This window comes from Periplaneta americana, chromosome 7 (assembly GCF_040183065.1).
Source record: "Periplaneta americana isolate PAMFEO1 chromosome 7, P.americana_PAMFEO1_priV1, whole genome shotgun sequence".
Taxonomy (NCBI): Eukaryota; Metazoa; Arthropoda; class Insecta; order Blattodea; family Blattidae; genus Periplaneta; species Periplaneta americana.
The window spans coordinates 24,134,582-24,155,828 of record NC_091123.1 but is presented as its reverse complement, the minus strand read 5'-3'; the positions used below and the strand labels follow the sequence as shown (position 1 = coordinate 24,155,828).

The following is a 21,247-nucleotide window of genomic DNA, read 5'->3' as shown; positions in this document are numbered from 1 at the left end:
AAAAAAAAAAACAGTAAATGTAAAAAAAACACATAAGTGCGAAACGTATAAAAGAAATTTTACTGATCAGTACCAAAATTAAAAGACTGATACTTTTTGTTAAGTTTCAGAGAACTTATACCAAATGGAAATAAATTTTCTAAAAAATATGGCATCAACAGTACTGAGATATAGTGAATACTATCACACCAGTCCTCATTAATTTAAATCTGTTTTCGTATGATTCATTATATAAATGCTGTGTTGTAGGCAAACAAGACATCTATCTCGATACTCAGCATCCTCAAGGCCAAGCAGGTCTGGAGAAGGTTCAGGAAGCTGAAGATGCATATCTTTCAAAATATCAGCGTCAATTGTCTGGACCCGAAACTGCTTACCCCAAGCCAGTTTTCACTACTCCACTGGAGCCACAGTTCTCTCTCAAGGAATCTGAGCCCCTGCATCTTGAATGCACTGTTGAACCTAAGGAAGATCCCAACCTCAAGGTTGAATGGTACTTCAACGGAAAAGCGCTAGAGCATGGTGAGTGAATTTCTGCCATTTTTACTTCCTTGTGAGTGAAGTAAGAAATTACTGTCACTTAAGTAAAAATAAAATACATTGAAAATGAAAAGACTATATCAGAAATTTCATCACGTAACATGAATAATGTTTAGAATGTTATCTTGCTTCCTTTCAAGAGCTCCAGCTGTTGCTTAGTAATTTGACAGTTTGACGGTCGGAGTTTGATCTCAGAAAAATTCTGCTTCTGCTTATTATCATTATGACATATTATCGCTCATGAATAGTCTTTTAATTTAACATATAAGTTTCATAGAACACTCTGAAGACACGATTTAATTACTGTCTTCTTCTTCTTGTTTTTAGGTGCTCGCTTCAAGATGACATGTGATTTTGGTTTCGTCACACTTCATCTGACTGATGTATATGAACGTGATCAAGGAATCTACACTTGCAAGGCTTACAACCTGGCAGGAGAAGCTTTCACCTCTACCACTATCTACTGTGTTGGTAAGTAATATACGTATTAATCTCTATATCGAATTTAATATTGAGGTTTTACTAAATTATTTTAACTGAAACATTTATGCACGAGATCAAATGGATAAAACGTTATGGAAATTTCAACATCTGACACCATTGGCTTAGCAACTGATCAGACTCTTGCTAGAGGGATAGACTTTTTTTTGCATGAATTATATTTTGTATTCTCTTATCACATACCCATACTAACGGCTCTCTATCAAACAAATTCAGATGAAACACAGTAATTCCATTGTAAATACTAGTATAGATATATGGTATATATTCAATAAAGAAATAAAGAAAAAATAATCATTAATAATAAAAACACATAAATTGCATTAAATGTATTTCACTCTCAATCGTTTTCACAATCTTTATAAATAAGAATCACTTCCTTAAAAATCTAAATATCACAATAACAGCCAATAAGAGAGAATACTAGCATATGTCCACTTATCAGTGTGAAAACGATTAAGTACTGTGTTAGGTTATACATTTACGAGAAATATATTCAATTAATTAGATTACATACTAATATTATAATTACAGATTCAAAACATAAAACAACTTCTCTGTTCTCATCAGGAAAATATATTTTTATTGACTCCCTAATTTTGAATTATTATCGTTATATACGACTTCCTTATAAGACTCTTTGACAATTTTATTTTAATAAATATACCTCTAAAAGTGTTTCAATGCGAAACCTAAATGAGTACCAAGTCATCAGTGAATTTTAAGGTTGTAATGAACTAATGAGATATTAAAAGGTTTCTTAATGTTTCGTTACACCATTTAATTTTTTTTGTTTATAATGACATTTATTTTAAGGATCTCTAAAACATTGCCTCTCATTCCTAGATAAATTGCTTCCTACCTGGGCTTGCATGAATTTAAAATGAAAAATCACTCAATATCTTCATAAGAGTAGGATGACCAGTTGGCCTAATCTTTAGATGGTGATTGATGATAGAACTGTAATGTTATATTCTCTTCAATAAACTGTTACAAATATCCTTCGTCCAGTTCTGCCTGTTTGACTTACATTTCTTTATTAATCCCACAGGAAAGACTGGTCTGATTGAACATACCCAGCATCCGAAGGGAGCAGAAGGCTTGGAGAAGATCCAAGATCTGGAGGAATCCCTTAGAAGGCAAGAAGGTGCTCTGCCTGAAGGTGAAGAAGGACATCCTCCAGTGTTCACATCTCAGGTACTTACAATAATACTGAATTTGGAATCAGCATGCAGTAACATTTATCCTGGAGTGAAAATGAAATATCAGTTATTAGAATAAGTGTTAAATTTCTTCTTGTTGTTCCTCTGCAGTTCCAGAATCTCAGCAACCTCAGTGAAGGTGACATTGCCCACTTCGAGGCATCTCTGACCCCGGTAGGAGATCAGACTATGGTCGTTGAGTGGTTTTACAAGGGAGAAGTGCTGAAAGCCAGTGAGTATTTTATACATAGTCAGCATAGACTTAATATATAATGGAAGGTCAAGTTATGAACCTGTCACAGTCGTGGGTCTTAGTTCGAACTTAGGGTTAAGATACAAATTAGATTTACTTTAAATGTTATTTTAAGTGACCATGCTTCATTTAATTTAGGTTGCTCCTTGTTATTATTATTATTATTATTATTATTATTATTATTATTATTATTATTATTAATTATTGTTTTTTATTAGTTGTGTTTATTATTAATTGTCATTATTGAGTGTAATTAGTTACCACTGCCACCGGGTATTTACCCATTTACAGTGTGAATAAATACATACATACATACATACATACACACATATAGCTCAGAATAGTTCATGAATTCTTACTGAAGGGACCGGAAGTCAATATCTGACAGATGTATGTATGATTTATGATGAACAAAGCATTTGTAAGATGGGTTTTTCATCGAATATTTTTATTTCTTATGAATTTCTGTTAATTTATAAGGATATTTAATAGCGGATAGAATACCAACTCTTGCTGAGATAAACTGGGAGAATTTTTTTTTTGCTGTAGGGGTATTCTTTATGTTCCCTTTTATACACTGCACCCTGATTGGTACTACCAGTAGGTCATTCAACTCTGAAGTATTTATTTTTCAGAAGTAAATTCAAAAAGACGTTCAGCTTCAGCTGTTATTTCAATATGTACTGTACCAGTTTTGTTTAAAAATAATATTTATTTATAATTTCCTTTATCTTCTAGGTCATAGAACCCGAACAGTTCACGCTTTTGGCATGGTGGTGCTGGAAATCCTAGGCACCAAGATCGAAGACTCTGGAACTTACACCTGCCGAGCCACCAACAAGTGGGGCCGGGCTGAAATCAGCGTTGAGCTGGAATGCGTTGACAAGTCCAAGGGGCAGAAACCACAGTTCACATCACACATCCAGGTAAGTAACTATTCAGTGTTTAAAATAAGAAACACATAGCATAATGGTTTGATTCCTAAGCACAATTTTAAAATTGTGTACTGACACCTATATATAATATTATAATCAGAAACATTTCATGTGAACAATTAATTATACGACCATCGCTGTTTTCTTGTTTAAGACTGGGTAATCATTGTAATCAACATCAATATATAAGTCTTTTGGTCAATTCCTTCTCCATTAACTACCTATATTCGCTTTAGTTATTGATCTGCCCATCTCTTTTTAGACTTGACCACATTTTCTTTTCTTCACTGTTATAACATAACATATATCTGAGAATACGAGTATAGTATTTTTCTATTCTGTTTCACTGTGATACAGTAGGCCTACTCATTTATTTCTACCATCATCTACCTATTTCATTATAGTGATGTGAATATTCTAAGTGTATTTCTGATGCTTTCATTTCTCTTTCATAAGATATATAACTTATATTAATCATATTTTAATAGTAAATTTAAATAATGCAGTAACAAATTAATTAGGATATTAATAAATTAATTTGTCTGTAAAACTGATAATATTGACATATTAATATGTCTTTCCAATCCTGATGCATAATGAATTTACTTTCCTTGCAGAGCTTGGATGGATTGAAGGATGGCGACTCTGCCCACTTCGAATGCACACTGATCCCTGTAGGCGATCCTCACCTCAAGGTGGAGTGGTTCCACAATGGCCAGCCTATCAGACACTCCTCACGCATCAAGTCCGTGTCAGACTTTGGCTTTGTGGTTATGGACATTTCATACGTTCAGAGTCACGACTCTGGAGAATATGTCTGCAGAGCCAGCAACAAGTAAGTCTTATTATTTCTTCATCTTCTTTTCTTTTTTCTTCTTATTTTCCTTATCTATATCAATTGACCCAATGTGCCTTAGTTATGGTTTCACCATCTTTTCAATTGTCTGCCGTTATTTCTTGATGCTGATGATTTATAGGTTTCATATAGGTATAGACCTATTCTGTTTTACATCATACCTCTGTCCAGGTTAAATTGAAAAAAAACCGAGCAGATCGTATGTTGCTGATCTGAAGCCTCTTCCTGCATAACTGTATTATCATTACGAAAAATACATACGTACTTCTACTGTCATTATTCCTATTCTGTGAACAAGTTTCTTGCTATTCATAAAGCTCGAGAAGGCTGTAGCTATTTTTCTTTGTGGATGTTTAATAGTCTTGATTTTGTTTTGTTTTTTCTTTTGTGCCCCTTAATCGTCTTTCTATTCAAGTGTAAGAACTACAAAACATAGGCTGCCAGCTAACAACTACACAACAATAGTTTCACAGTAAAACCTAACCAACCACTACCGACAAATAACATTTAACATTTGAATGACTTGTAAATTAGCGTGACAAAGCCAAGATTTGTAATACTCTATACAGGGTGGAAGTGAAATAATCCTACACATTAAAAAGGACGATAGGGTACACTTAAATGAATAGAAAACCTATATTACGTTTTGTGATTAAATGCACTGTTAATTAGAAAATTTCGTTTGAAGTTTCAGCAGTCTGGCAACATTGCCGCTAACACACTGATCTTTCTTCTCGTAATATAGATGTAAGAGGTCAACGAATTCAGGTCTGTCTGCCTTAGTGAACTATCTCCCATCTACCTTTCTGGCTACTATATTGCAATTTGTTTGTATCATTCAGTAGCTTGAAAACCGTTCACACTATTGAAATACACCAGAGGGATAAATGATTCTTTATTAGATTTTCTATCGATATGGATAAAAATCACGAGCCTACTCGCAATAATTACTGAATAAGAGGTTGTTAAACATTTGGGAAGAAACATTTTTTTGTGAAAAAACTATGGACTTTCCACCAATATGGTATTAAACTTTTTTTGTTACATACAACATGAGTTATTCGCTATGAAAATCGCAGGGTTATTTCACTTCCACCTGTATAGTCGATAAATTAAAAGTACTAGTGGATTTTGAGACTTACATCTATATTTTATAATGAAGTTGTGTCTGTAATATGTATAACCAAAAAACAAATAAGTAATAATGTACAAAATAACTATTGAAGAATAATACTGCATTATGTACTACTTTTTAAAAATAATTAATTTGTTTTATGTAATCAGATATCGTAACATTAACAAGTCCACACCTGTGGAGTAACGGTCAGCACATCTGGCCGCGAAACCAGGTGCCTGGGTTCGATTCCCGGTCGGGGAAAGTTACCTGGTTGAGGTTTTTTCTGGGGTTTTCCCTCAACCCAATATGAGCAAATGCTGGGTAACTTTCAGTGCTGGACCCTGGACTCATTTCACCGGCATTATCACCTTCATCTCATTCAGATGCTAAATAACCGAAGATGTTGATAAAGCGTTGTAAAATAACCTACTAAAAAAAACATTAACAAACTATATGATCTGAAGATGCAGAACAATGAATATGTTAAAACATTTGTGAAATAAATATTATATTTTACTGATAAGTTATTACACGGAACTGGTTAATGTACACATATGTGAATAAAAATAGATAACTAAAATGAGAGAAAAACTTTGATATAAAACATTTTTACAGCAAGAAAAACATAATAAATTCTATTAAAAATTAAACCACAAAAATAACAAATAACAAATCAAATCCAATCCTGTTTTTTAAATGCTATGTTATTTATTTAGGCTGAATGTTACCTCTGTCACTTATTTCATTATGTTTCTTATGTAACAGATATGGTGAGGACTTCACTCGGGCCACTATCAAGTGTGCTGGAAAAGGCGGAGTTTACCTGGATACACTACAGCCTGATTCATTGGCAAGAATCCGTGAACTGGAGGTTGGACAAGGTGCTCCACAGACACCTACTACGCCTGTGATGGAACCACCCAAGTTTATCACACAAATCGCTGATGTCACGCAACTGGTAGAAGGGCAGAGCGCTCATTTTGAGGCCAGACTTACTCCAGTCAACGATCCTAACCTAACGGTTAGTACCATTAATACATTTTATATTGTGTATACAGAGTGATTCAAAAGTCTGACGACATAGACAAACTGTTATTAGTGCAGATAGCGAAAAATGAAAAGAGATGAAAGTTGTTGGAAATAGATAGTTTTCAATCTAATGTGCTTGTATTTTCAACATAGAATACATCGTTGAGACTGTACACTAGTACGACACATCTACCAATCTCAATGTTGCCAAATTAATGGCTTTCCCGCTAGTTCTAGCGTATTTTAGATATGTATTATTTAACAGAGAAAAAAGTCTACATGGCAGAGATTAGCGATTATTTAAATTCCCACAGTGCAAAGAAACATTTCTTTGCATTGATGTTAGATTAAAAACTACATATATTCGACAACTTTCCCCTGTTTCCATTTTTCGCTACTGTACTAATAACGAATTTTGTTTATGTCACCAGACTTTTGAATCATTCTGTATATTTCGCAAAAATGTGTCAAAAATATAATTTTCACTCATCTTCTTTGAAGTCCAGGTTGAAAGTTTTGAGCTGGTCCCTAACTGTAACTGTGACAAAACTATGAAGCAGGTACCGGGAGTTAGAAAGAACGATGTTTTTTCTTAATCTGTATCACAGATTACACATAGAGGTCTGTAGATTTATGCGCTCACTGAGCTAGAATGATGGATCTGTCGAGACGTGAGTTTCGAGTCATGACTATTTGTGATTATGAAAAGAGGTCTAACTGTTGATGAGTGTCATGCGACTTTAGTACATATTTTTGGTATTTGGTTGAACCTGAAGGCACATGATAAACATGGATGTAGAACTCTTTTACTTGCGTCACTGGGAGGTGGTGTGCGGCCAACATAATCTTTCTACCCCCCGAAAACAGCTTCTAATACTGATATGACAGGAGATTGAATGAATGTAGGGCCATTTTAGAAGTTAATTGTGAAATTTAAGTTTAAAAATAGTTCCTCGTTTTTACATGCATAACATTACTTTTCAGGTTGAATGGTTCTACAATGGAAAGAAACTTCCTCACGGCCATCGTTACCGAACATTCCATGACTTCGGAATTGTGATTTTGGATATTCTGTATTGCTATGAAGAGAACTCTGGAGAATACGAATGTCGTGCTGTTAACAAAGTTGGCCAAGACTCAACGAAAGCTACATTGAAGTGTGTCTCTAAAGCCAATCTAATCCTGGACTCCCAGTTGCCAAGGGTAAGATTACTTGAAAATAAACAAAATATCATTTGATGCATATTTATAGGGCAGTAAAATATCACTAGTGCCTCAAAGTATAAGAATATACTATTCAATATAGACAACTTTGAAAGTAAAAAACCAGTGAATATTATTCAAGTATTCATAAGAAAGATAAACTGATCTCTTCCTTCTCTTCTTCCTCTTTTCTCTGCTCCTCCATGTTCTTTTCCTCGTCCTCTTCATTGTCCACTTCTTCTTTATTCTTTTCTTATTGTCTCCTTTGTCTGTTCACCTTCCTCGTCCTTCTCATCTCCTTCTCCTAGTTAATTGTCGATAAATTAGGTATTTCTATTTATTTGCAATTTTATCTTATTTGACAGTTACAGTCCTGTTTTGCAACTGTTTTTTGCTGTGTATTGTTTCAGGGCATGGAAGGAGGCCTTGAAAAGATTCAGACTCTGGAAGACTCACTAATTCGCACACGGGATGAAAGATCAACAGAGAGCCGAGGCCAAGCTCCTGTTTTCACTGTTCCATTGTCGAACATTGACAGCTTGCGTGAGGGTGAGAATGCTCACTTTGAGGCTCGTCTCACGCCGACAGATGACCCAAAACTGAAGGTATGTTACAAACGACGATTGCACGTTGCATATGTATAAAATGTCGTTAATTCTGTGCCATATTCAGAACAAAAACTTGCAAATTTTGGGATTACATATCACTTTTGACTACCTGCATAATACGAGTATGTACAATACTGCATCAGTTTTTTTAATGCACTTGGAGACGGATTCCTACCCCTTATTAAACTGACTCATTACTGAAGATGATAAAATGTCGATTAATCGTAAAGTTTAATAAAATTTGTATCGAGGTATTAGATGAATATTCGTACAATATAATTTAATAACCTTGACTATAATATGAAAAGAAATATACCGATAGGAAGATAAATACAGTTTCCTTCATATATGATGTTTCCCTCACACCACAAGCTCAGCTGCATTTTCTCATATATTCCTCACACAGTTTCAGTAAAATTTGCCGCCATTTCTACGGTAGTAACTTAAGTTTTTAAAACTTGTTAAGCGAGGAAAATATTTATAAACAGCTTAAAAATGAAAGTGCACCTTATTTGTGCCACAAAAGATTTTCGAAGTGCCCTCATTTTCGACATCTCCAAAGATTGTTCTGAAATACTCGACTAATCTCTCCTCTTGCAGAATGTTCGAAATTATATATTGGATATTTTCTTCCACTTTTTGCATACCTTAAAACGACAATTAGATTAGATTAGATTAGATTAGATTAGATCTTTATTAGCCGAATAGAATTACAAGCATTCATGGCTTCGTCAGTACACAAGAAAAATGACATAACATACAATATAATACAAAAATAGACTTAATTCTAAATAAATTTAACAGTTTAATATTATAGGACAAGCTTGATCTTCAGTCTCCACTGTTCTATCAAGTATCTTCTCTTTTTGCTTTTCCCTGCCTTTTCTTCAACTCTGAGTTACCTGAAACATAAATGGTCAAGGGCAGTATCAAGAAACGTTAAATTCTAAAATTTTAAATTTAGATATTCATTTGTGCAAAATGGCATATGTGTCAATAAAATGTTCACTGGAATATGCTAACATATTCTGAGATAGTTAGAAAAAACACAATAGCTTGTTTGCATGAATGAGTAATCCCTTCAGTTGCTCACGACAAACTGAAGTAGAATACATGCATGCAACTCCCAATAAGCACCCTTAAATTTTGGCACATATGACAATTTAGGAGGCAACTTTTCTTACGTGTGTTTTGTATGGAGGACTCTGCATTTGTTAGTCTTAGTCTTGTGAAAAATGGAGGTAATCGGCTAAAAGTAACTGTTCGTCCTGTACAATAAAATAACCTTGGCTGAAGTGCGCAGGACTGAACTATCCAAGCTCTACATCTAATAATATTAACGGTGTTTAAATATGTTAATTCATAACAAATTGTACTAATGTTACTGAACGTTTCTGCAGGTGGAGTGGTTCTGGAATGGAAAGCCGCTAAGAACAGGCTCTCGTTTCCGCACCTTCTGTGACTTTGGATTTGTGATTCTTGAGATTTCACCTGTATATCCTGAAGATTCAGGAGAATATTCATGCAGGGCCTTCAACGACTATGGACAAGCTGTTACTACAGCCACCATGAAAGTTCAAGGTACTTTTTGTCCTAAGAGCATACCATGAAATATAAAGTTTAGCAACAAAATCCATTGTCTTACGTACACAACTTTCATTGTGCAGGAGGTAAACGGTATAAGATGCTAATTTTATGCAGGTGGTAAAGCACTGTCTACTGAAAAAGTCTAATAATGTTTTGTTCTAATTGTAATGGTTTGCTTACAAGGAAAGAATAGGTTTTGCAAATCTATGCTTTTGTAAAAGTGAGTAATATTATGGGATTGAGAAACTTAACAAGGTCACAGGGAATGAACGAATAATCAATATTATTGGTCTCATTAAGAAGAAGTGTGGACAGGGTTGCTGGATTTTCTGTTTACGAGCTTCATGTTATTCACACAACTAATGAAGAGGTGAGATGTATCATAAGGGCAGAGCTTCAACTTTATCAAGAATGCTTTCCATAGTGTCAGCTTCCAGCTGTTGCTCGAAGATGTAACATTATGGAAGCGATCATCTTATGAGTGGCTACCATCCATCCCACAAACATGATATTATAACATGCAATAAGTGAATGTCTCAGGAATCTTCTATACCACATCAATAAATTTAGGAATGCAGTTATATTGTCAGACTCCAAAGCAGCTATTCTATCAATCGTCTCTAAACACACACCTTCATCTCAAACAGCAGAAATAACTAAAATGCTCTCTCAATTAATATCACTCAATAAAAGAATTGTATTCCAATGGATACCATCCCATTGTGGAATCCTGGGAAACGAGAATGCGGATGCTTTACAGACCTGTTACTAAATCTACGTATTACTCTGTGAAGAGATTTATTAAATCTACATACTTAGACTTCAACAAACAAAATTTGATAACTCAATCCCAAGGGAAAAAATGGAACTCTCTGCATCAAAATCCACAGTTAATTCCCGATTTACCACGAAAATCGTCTGTAGCTGCATTTAGATTGGCAACAGGCCATGATTGTTTGGCCAAACACCTGCATAGAATTGGAATATATCAGTCCCCTAACTGCCCATTGTGCAACTCAAACCAAGAAATGGATTCGGAACACCTCAAAATCTGTGCTTCAGTGGCTAGTCATGATAATATCTTTGAAAAATATTGGAGTGCAAGAGGTCAAATGACTTTATTGTCAAACGCCTGGCATTAGAAAACAACAACAACAACATAACAAAATATAGGTGGGAGATGGAAGAAAACTTTGTTAACTTATTTTATTCAGTGAACTGTGCTGTACCACATGTATAAATAAGTTTTCCAGCTTACATCATTCAGGGTCTGTATAATCAAAATTGCTTAGTTCTCCATTATACCTGCAGAGACCTTTGAGGGACTTCATTGAGTTTGTAATCTGCATAGTGTAATCCTCCCATATGGTGTATACTTGAAAACAGTCGCGTGCCAGGCAACAAATAAACAGATATATAATTTTCTTTGTGTCTTTCACAGGCAAGAGGAGCATTATCTTGGAATCCCAGCTGCCTAAGGGAATGGAACGCACGATAGAGAAGATTGCCGAGCTTGAGGGTTTGGGAACATTACCCGGTCAAACCTCGCCTGAAATTGATTCTGGAAAACCACCAGAATTCATCACAACTCCCGCAGATCTCACACTCACTGAGAACTCGCTTGCACACTTTGAGTGCCAGCTGACACCGATCAATGACTCCAGCATGCGTGTCGAGTGGTTCCACAATGGCAAGCCTCTGTCTGCAGGCTCACGCATCAAGACTATCAATGACTTCGGGTTTGTGATTCTGGAAGTGGCCGGAGTTTACCAACGAGATTCTGGCCTTTATACTTGCAAGGTATTACCACAGGACATAGCATTTTATATTTTACAGTTTAACTAGAGGTGTGAAATGATATCATTCATTTTTTGTATTTATAGCAAAAATGTTTTTAAAAATAACATTTCATAGCATTAATTAATCCAAGTAATAGCATTTATTAGCTAAAACTTGTTTCGCTATTTTATGTTGTATTTGAGAGGGGTAAATGAAAATAAGATATATACCGGTAACCTTAGTGGTAATAAACATAAGTACCAATCAATGTTCAGTTAATGTTAGTTTCAATTATGTTGCCAAAAAAAAAGACACAAACGAACAAGAATCATAAAACTAGAACAAAAATCATGAAGCTGCAAAAATGAAAGAAAGAAGAAAAGAAAGAAAGAAAAAACAGAAAAATGTGCACAGTTATGTGTTGATGACGACACATTTAGCTATAACAGTGTAACATTGAATGAACGTATTTAAATTCAGTGGCAACTGATAATTATTTTAATTGAAAAGTCAACAATCGAAATATTACGAAGAGTCGGTTTCATTGTTCACCCCTGCCCAGGGACGATATCCGATATCCATATTCATGTCAGGCATTATCTGACTTATACTCTCCGATCCACGTGCTCTGTAGCAGACAAAAGCAAAGATTAATATTGTGCAAGCACGATTCACAGTATGCCAGACTAGAAAAACGAAGTTTCTGGCCATGTCCTGAAGAATGAAATAAAATTAAAAAATGTATTAAATTTGAAATTGGAAAAATTAAAAAATGTATTAAATTTGAAATTGGAAAAAAGATTAATTCATTCTTCATAATTGCTCGTATTTTACTGAAAACTCAGTTTATCACGGTACCGGTAGTATCCATTTATAGCATTAATTCACAATAATGAAACTGGCTTCAAGGGATTGTAATTGTGATGAAATGTAAATAAAATTGAAAATTGAGCAAAAAGTGCACTTCTTATTTGTATTATCAGTGACAATTGCGATATTTTCATGCCTCTATTTATATGGTACCATATCAAGAATGTTGTCTCTAATTTTCTTTAATTTCTTGTATTAAAAGAGAGACAAATCTGCTGAACTGCTCTACAACATTATTAACATAATCATAATTAATATTATGATTTCATCATCTTTTCTTATTCTTTGTAACGTGAATTTGTCGATTATATTCAAGTTGCATTGAGCTTCCTGAGACGTAGATCTGGAGAGTACAGTTTCGTCTACCCTACTCTTCAAAGGATACGACCAATCTCATTTAATATAATTTATTTTATTTCCCGTATGTTTATTTTTGATAGTTTTGACGAGTCTTACTAACTGTATGCCTCGCAAATACTAAAAAATATAATTGACAATTCTAGGCTACCAATCGCCATGGAGAGGCAACTGTGTCATGTAAACTACAAGTACGTGGTCGTCAAGGCATCGTTATGGAACCACAACTGCCTACCAACTTCCGTACTGGCACTGAAAGTATCCAGAAACTGGAAGAAGCTCTGTACAAACGTGATGAAATCTTGTCAGAAGAGGAGAAACCTGATCCACCACGATTTACATTGGAGCTGAAGGTTGGTATAACGATTTGTATATTAACTCCTTTCATGTCATAATGTTTGGCCTTGACATGCAGACTATTTCCAGCTAATATTTATACCAGTGACGCTAAATAGGTACCGGTAACAAAATGTAAATTCAGATTAAACCAAGAGCCCAATGTCTGTGTTCAGAAATTTTAAAATCAAAGCATTAGCTTTTCCTTTTGTATATTCTTAAGATGTTGGCTTTATTTCGAAACCACATCTGTTCTGACCTATTGCAATTTTCAGCATACTTTACAAAAAATAGAAAGCATAATGTATTTTAAATCTGCTATGTAAACCAACGACATAATTTGACTTTTAAGTGCGCTAAAAATACAACTACCAATGTATGCCATATGAAGCTAGTGAATTTTTTTATTGATATGTGTTAAAACAACATGACTCCGAAAATTAAAAAAATAAATAAATAAATAAAAAATTATGAAGAAATTAATTGAAACTACTGATGAGTTATTTTCGCAATTCCCCCTATACATTTCCTTTCACCATCATAACAAACGTGTTTTTTAAGGCCAGATTAAATTAATGTAGGCTACAGTAAAACTTTTTTTTTTATTAACAGGAACATGTATGGTACATAAGTGTCAGCCTTAAAAGGCTTTTACTTTAACAGAGATGGTTAACAAGCAGAAACATTTATATTTTTAATTGAGGTGACCGATCTTGATGGTACAGTGAAACTTGTGTAATTCGAACGTTTTTAATTCGAATTATTCTTTATTTCGAAGTTTTCCTTTGTCCCCTTGAATTTCCTATGGAAACAGTGCATAAATATCGTCTTTTATTCGAACATAATTTTGTTTAATTCGAAGAAAAAAAAATCCAGAATGGACATGAGTTTTACAGTGAAATGTGGCAAAGGCGGAACGAGCCTGTACTATAACAAATTGACCTGACCATAGGGGTTGGAGGCTGGAACCGGGAAAGCATTGTATCTCCTTTTCGGAGAAAGTGGTCCCAGTGCGGGTTGACAACCCTTGGAGTGTCATTCACCTCGAAAGTACAGTTACCATACTCAGTTAAAACTGTCACTGTTGCATTGCTTTCCACAAATTCCGAAACCCCGATCTTTCACTTCCGAGAGCTAAGAAGATTCATTGAGGAACACCAAAATGTGCATGGTTCTCTGTTTGATGCATTAAATAAACTGGAGGACTTTACAGTAACCCAGCAAATCAATAAAAAGAAGCAGACTAAAATCACATCCTACTTAACAAAGGCCTAGTAAGGTATGTTTTTTTTAACTACTGTATGTGTTGTGCATAAATGTTTACTAATTACTGCACCGTACTGTATTTATGTAATAGGCCTATCATTACACAGCACTATATTTTCTTGTATTATAATACCCTGTTGTCTTGAAATGTTATAGTAATACATAGTACATACAGTACACCTGTAGTTTGCCTTCTGCAGTACCATTTTTTTAATTCTTGTATTATAATACCCCGTTGTCTTGAAATGTTATAGTAATACATAGTACATACAGTACACCTGTAGTTTGCCTTCTGCAGTACCATTTTTTTAATTCTTGTATTATAATACCCCGTTGTCTTGAAATGTTATAGTAATACATAGTACATACAGTACACCTGTAGTTTGCCTTCTGCAGTACCATTTTTTTAATTTTTCCATAATTCGAATTTTTTCTTATGCCCTTCAGATTCGAATTACACAAGTTTCACTGTAGTTGTTATTTTATACTCTTGTTGCCAGGGCTCTTATCAGAGGATTGGGCTGGTACAGCAAGTCCTTATGAAAGTTATAAAACTTATATGTTTCACATTTACGCATTTTTCAGACTTCGTTTTTCTCTGAGGTTCCGACAAGATTCCTAAACTTTCTTTCCATGTTTATTTATTTCGGGGTACTGTGTGTTTCTTTAACCGGTATTCGGTTTTTACACTCATACGATTCTATTTTAAATCCCAGGAGATACGAAACGTCATTTATACATTTTAAATTAATTTTGCTCCAAATTAGGTTTGCCATGAATATGTAAGAACTCGAAAATATTCATTGTTAAGATGCAGCACACTTTGAAATTCGTGGAAATTCGAAGTTGCCCATGCTTGCTTCCAACAATCTTGTGTCCTTTAATTACATTTATTATTTTAGTAATAGTGAAACGTTTTGTAATACATCATGATGTAACTAAAGAAATTATGGAATAGTTATCACAATGTGAGGGCATGATTTATTCCTTAGGAGGAAGCAATTCAAAATAACTGACTGTTTTGTGAAATAATCACATATTATTAATGCTGTTTGATATATTATTAAAAGCTGTTCCAGTTAAACATTTTTCTCACTTCTGTGTTTTTTTTTTCCTCAGACAACCATGAAAACGTATAACCTAAATGGAGTTTCACTGAATATGATGTACCGATCTTCAGATTTCCTTATAAAATTGATATCATCATCCTTAATTCATAATCTCATTCTGAATTCTTTAATTTGCAGGACATCAACGACGTGCCTGAAGGTGGCGCCATCCACTTTGAGTGCAGAGTAGAGCCAATTGGTGACTCAACCATGCGTATAGATTGGTTCCACAATGGACGTCCATTTGCAACTGGCTCACGTGTTCGTATGCTAAATGATTTCGGTTTCATCGCATTGGACATGGATTACACGTATGCTCGTGATTCTGGAGAGTACATCTGCAGGGCTACCAACAAATGGGGCTCAGCTACAACCAAGGCTACGCTGACCTGCAAAGGTAGGATTATTTCTCTTCTTTCAGAATTGTGTCTTGGCATATTGTTAACACTAGCAGTTTTCATATTTATAAAGTATCATGTAATGTAATAATCCAATAGAATTTAGATAATATATTACTTTAAGATGTCTTCTGTTACGAGAGAAGTAAAGCGAGGTTCAATGTAGTAGATTTACGACATGTAAAAAAAACTGTTCATAAATGAAAAATTAATATGAAAAATATGTCTGTCATTTCTTGCCGATGTCGAAATTCACTTCTCTTGGTTATCATCTTCAGGAATAAAATACGAACGGAGTAAATAATTTCTCTTTATCAGTTCTTGCACCCTTGAAATGAAAATAGTTTAATTGTGAGGCTAGTAGAAATTTCTTCTTTAAGTGACTAACTGCAACAGTCGTTGGCGGTCTGATAGCTAATAAGCTGGTAGACTGTACTAGGGAAATGGATGCTAGACACGGTAGTTTTCCGTTTCTTTCCGTATACGATTATGATGATGATGATGACGACGACGACCAAATGCGGAAAATTACTCAGCATATACCGGTACCCGAAAGGTTGAGGAAAGTCTCTGGAAAAAACCTCAACCAAATAATTTATCCAACCAGAATTTGCCCGCAAGTTCCGCAGTCAGGCACGCTGAGCACATGCTATTCGAAGTGGTGGACCTAGTAGAAACTAAGAAGTATTAATGGATCACAGCTGGGAATAGTGTAAACAAACAATCGTAGGATTCTGTTTTCTTAATTCTTTTCTTTGTTTTCATATCATTACATTTACTCCCAGGATACACATGACAATATTTATAATCAGAATATAAGTATTTAGTCGTACCTATTAGCAATTGCTAGTTCTCATCTTATGTTGGTATTCAGTACATTATACGATTATGTACCATTCCAGCCAAGAGAGATGTTGTCCTGGACTCGCAACTTCCACAAGGAATGAGTGGAGAAAAACTGAAGGAATTGGAGCGTGGACCAGTGAGTCATGCCCTTCCTGAAGATGCACCACTCTCTCCTCCAAAGTTTATCACTCAGGTTGGTATCTGATTTCATACATCACTCCGATATTAAGTTCAAAGAAATTTAGATTTCCGGAACAATAAAATAGTTATAGAAGATTTTTCTGAAAAGGAAGCCTATGTTTTTCGTGATTAAAGGAGATACTGTTTGCTTGAATGTGTCATTGAAATCTATGATTTTATTTCTCATTCTCCACATGAAATAATTTCTTTCTCTCAGTCCTGAATCATTTTGAATTGTATAAGCCATTGCTAATTTTTATAAAGATTTGTATGAGAGTATTGGAAGCTGTGAATTATAATCCACATAATATTTCACATAAAGAGGTACTGAATTGAGCATCATATAAATATGATATTCGTAAGATACAATTTTCAATTAATTTTTGGTACTGTGTTATCGAAGTAGCGATACATATGTTCAATAGCCCATTGTTATATGTTTCAGAAATCTCTCTTACAAAAATACTAAAATTTTGGAAATATTTTAAATTTTTGTTCTGTTGGTTTACTGATACAAGTAATGTTCAGGAATGTTAAAATAAACTTGGACTTCAAAACATCTCTTCTGATTCACTTCAAGTGAAAAAATTGAGACAAGAGCTCAGGGAGCGATCATTTCAATCTTGGTGCTCTTTAAATCAGAAAGGGAAAGGCGTCATCCTCTATAAGGAGTTCACTCCCGCCAATAAATGGATCCGACAACCTGATCGCCTCACTAGCAGTGAATGGAGACAAGCTCTTAAAATGACAGCTAATGTTTGTCCGCTGCGTGCTATACCAGGAAGGTCCTGAGACGGAAACCACTGTCGTCGTTGCGTCAGTGAGATTGAAACTCTTGGCCATGTTTTGGGTGCCTGTCCTTTCAGCGAGACACTGCGGAACTCTAGACATCACAAAATCAGGTCCATGATTGCCGAAGCCTTGAGGAAGAAAGGTCTCACTGTGCACGAAGAAGTCCATGGCATCTCTCAAGAGGGATCCTGTCGGCGAATTGACATGCTTGCCATTCCACCAGGCTCCACATCCGCCTACATTATCGACCCGACAGTTAGGTTCGAGGCACAGGAACAACAGCCCGCTGACGTCCACTCAGAAAAATGCAGAATTTATGAGCCCACAGTTCCATTCTATTTGGAGAAATATCACCTCACCTCCATCGAAGTAGTTGGGCTAATGGTTGGCGCTAGGGGCACAATACCTCGCCTCTTTTCCAGTTTCTGCAAGAAGTTCCAGCTGAACAACGACTTCATTCGTGATGTTTCCCTTGCTGCTATCAGAGGATCACTTGCCATTTTAAAATACCATCTGTACTTTGTTTCTTAAAAAGGGAGAATTTTGCTCGAATATCTAATCTGTTTGTTTACTCTGTTTAGGCCTGTTACGCATGCTATTTTTCCTGTACTTACTTTTCCCTTTTGTTCGTTCCCCCCTTTCTCTTTTGTGGCCTTTTTTTTTGTTTTCACTCAATATGTTTATTATACTTTGTCCAATGAGGCAGTCCCGTCATTGGGAAAGCTGTTTATAAAATTAATTATTCATAACTGTAATAGTAAATTTATCCAGCAGTGAACTTAAAGTTTTAAAGAAAATAGCCTAGTATTAATGTCAATAACTGTTGTCAGGGAGATAATATATTTCATGTACGGTACCGGTACTATATTCATTTTGTATACAGCATTGGTTGCTGCACATGTAACTACATCTTCCGAATTCCCAATGTCCAGGCATCTCGATCTTCTCATAAACCATGGGATATAACCTTTCTCTTCATTTATATCATTCATCCATTCTTCTTACTCTTCAACGTTTCTTCCTTCCAAGAGATTTCCAATCAAATAGTTTCTTTGTAAGGTCTTGTAGCTGTTTTGTTATTATTTCTTCCGTTTTTCTTTGGTTTACCCTCTTTTTTTCCATATTTTTTTCATTTCTAACGGTCTCTGTTCTTGATGTTTTGTTTTCCTATGTCCAGAAATCCATTTCAGCTGAATATAGGCCTACTATAACTTTTTTTAACAATTTCATTATAAATGAACTGTTTTTTTCTTTCTTTTAGTTACGTCACTGTCTCACAAAATATAATTTAATAATGATGTACCTTTCTTCCTTGTACTGGTACATTTCTATTTTCAATTTCCATATCCATCCTCCTGTTCTTACTAATTATCATTCCTAAATATTTGTAATTTACACAATTTGTAATAATCTGACCATTATCCAAATTCAGAACTAACAAACTTTCATTACGTTTATTCTAGATTGAGTCAGTGGGCATTGGTGAAGGAGAACCTGTTCACTTCGAGTGTCGGGTGGAACCAAAAACCGATCCAAAATTGAGGGTGGAATGGTACCGCAATGGCAAGCTCTTGCCTACCGGACATCGTTTCCGAACATTGTACGATATGGGCTTCGTTTCCCTTGATATCTTGTACACGTACCCAGAAGATTCTGGTGAATATGTATGCAGGGCTGTCAATGATCTGGGAGAAGATAAAACGAGAGCCAGCATCTCATGCAAAAGTAAGTAATTTATATGCATGTCACAATTTTAGTTTTTGCAAATGTATGGTATTTAGTATTTATCTTCTTATGCAGCCTTTTAAATAAATTATTCTCATTGTCTCGACTCAGTAACTAACACCTATTCGTGCTAAACATTTCCATATTGTTTATTCCGAAACCGATTCTGTTCGACTCATTGTCAGAGATCTTTATACTTTTACCTCATTTAGGAATGCAGTTATATTGTCAGACTCCAAAGCAGCTATTCTATCAATCGTCTCTAAACACACACCTTCATCTCAAACAGCAGAAATAACTAAAATGCTCTCGCAATTAATATTACTCAATAAAAGAATTGTATTCCAATGGATACCATCCCATTGTGGAATCCTGGGAAACGAGAATGCGGATGCTTTAGCAAAGAAGGGCAGCACTGCTACTTACAGACCTGTTACTAAATCTATGTATTACTCTGTGAAAAGATTTATTAAATCTACATACTTAGACTTCAACAAACAAAATTTGATAACTCAGTCCCAAGGGAAAAAATGGAACTCTCTGCATCAAAATCCACAGTTAATTCCCGATTTACCACGAAAATCGTCTGTAGCTGCATTTAGATTGGCAACAGGCCATGATTGTTTGGCTAAACACCTGCATAGAATTGGAATATATCAGTCCCCTAACTGCCCATTGTGCAACTCAAACCAAGAAATGGATTCGGAACATCTCAAAATCTGTGCTTCAGTGGCTGACCATGATAATATCTTTGAAAAATATTGGAGTGCAAGAGGTCAAATGACTTTATTGTCAAACGCCTGGCATTAGAAAACAACAACTTTTACCTCAGTATTTTCTCATATACCATATCATACCTTTGCCACATTACTGATGTAATTTTTCTACATTATGCAGCCTACTACTACAGTACTTGTTTAATTTACTATTACCATATATTTAATACTACCACAGCATCGTTCTACCCTCCGTTAAGAACATTGACCTAAAACAGCAACTTTTTTACCTTTATCCTGTTACCTTTATTTGCTTTCAATCATCTTTCATTTCTTCCAACTACGGTACTTTTCCATGATTTTCCTATTTATTCCATATCTGTTTACAGATTGGTGTATCAAAACTACGAAAAACTATTTATTTTCTAAACTTATAGTTGAATTTAACACTCTATTTTCTTGTTTTTGTATTGTATAAATTTAGATCTTTCTGCAGAATCATAGCCAATTCATACTGGAGTAACTTAAATATATAAACATTCAGTTATTATTAATTATATAATGTTTTATAATTAAGTTTAAAAATGTTAGATTATTAATTTACTTCTTATTGTAAAAAATTGTTTATGTTAATGATAGTAATTTCAAGCACTGAATTATTTGTTAGGTATTTCATATTTCGATTTTTATGAACTACTACAACTACAAGAACTTGATCAAACGGTTAGAATTTTCATTAGTTATGTCTTGTTACATGCCCCTGTACGCTGTAAAGCAATCAAATTATAACGATTATATTTTATTTTTTCACCAGAGTTGCCAACAATCATACTTCAGAATCAGGTACCTAAGGGAATGAAGAAATCAGAAGCATTGATGCAGATGGAAGCAACTATTAAGAAGTACACTTCAGAAATCTTCCTAACTGAGGATGATCTTTATGACATTGAAAAGAAACAACCACCCAGGTAAGTTAAGAACAAAATTAGTCGAGAATGAGAAACATCATAATGCATTCTAGTAGATATCCTGGTCTGGAAAA

General features: G+C 34.8%; 1 protein-coding gene across 17 annotated transcripts in view; it reads left to right on the top strand.

The window, feature by feature from the left end:
* sls (sallimus) overlaps window positions 1-21,247 on the top strand; it is a 959,631-nt gene that overhangs the window by 711,545 nt on the left and 226,839 nt on the right. For all 17 annotated transcript variants that reach the window (XM_069830434.1, XM_069830438.1, XM_069830435.1 and 14 more), the window contains 16 exons: window positions 250-522; window positions 868-1,011; window positions 2,093-2,238; window positions 2,355-2,475; window positions 3,235-3,422; window positions 4,049-4,266; window positions 6,170-6,425; window positions 7,418-7,636; window positions 8,047-8,241; window positions 9,645-9,825; window positions 11,273-11,631; window positions 12,984-13,190; window positions 15,687-15,945; window positions 16,849-16,985; window positions 19,228-19,489; window positions 21,020-21,173. In XM_069830434.1, the coding sequence (XP_069686535.1) occupies window positions 250-522; window positions 868-1,011; window positions 2,093-2,238; window positions 2,355-2,475; window positions 3,235-3,422; window positions 4,049-4,266; window positions 6,170-6,425; window positions 7,418-7,636; window positions 8,047-8,241; window positions 9,645-9,825; window positions 11,273-11,631; window positions 12,984-13,190; window positions 15,687-15,945; window positions 16,849-16,985; window positions 19,228-19,489; window positions 21,020-21,173 (3,319 nt within the window). The remainder of the gene's footprint in view (window positions 1-249; window positions 523-867; window positions 1,012-2,092; window positions 2,239-2,354; window positions 2,476-3,234; window positions 3,423-4,048; window positions 4,267-6,169; window positions 6,426-7,417; window positions 7,637-8,046; window positions 8,242-9,644; window positions 9,826-11,272; window positions 11,632-12,983; window positions 13,191-15,686; window positions 15,946-16,848; window positions 16,986-19,227; window positions 19,490-21,019; window positions 21,174-21,247) is intronic.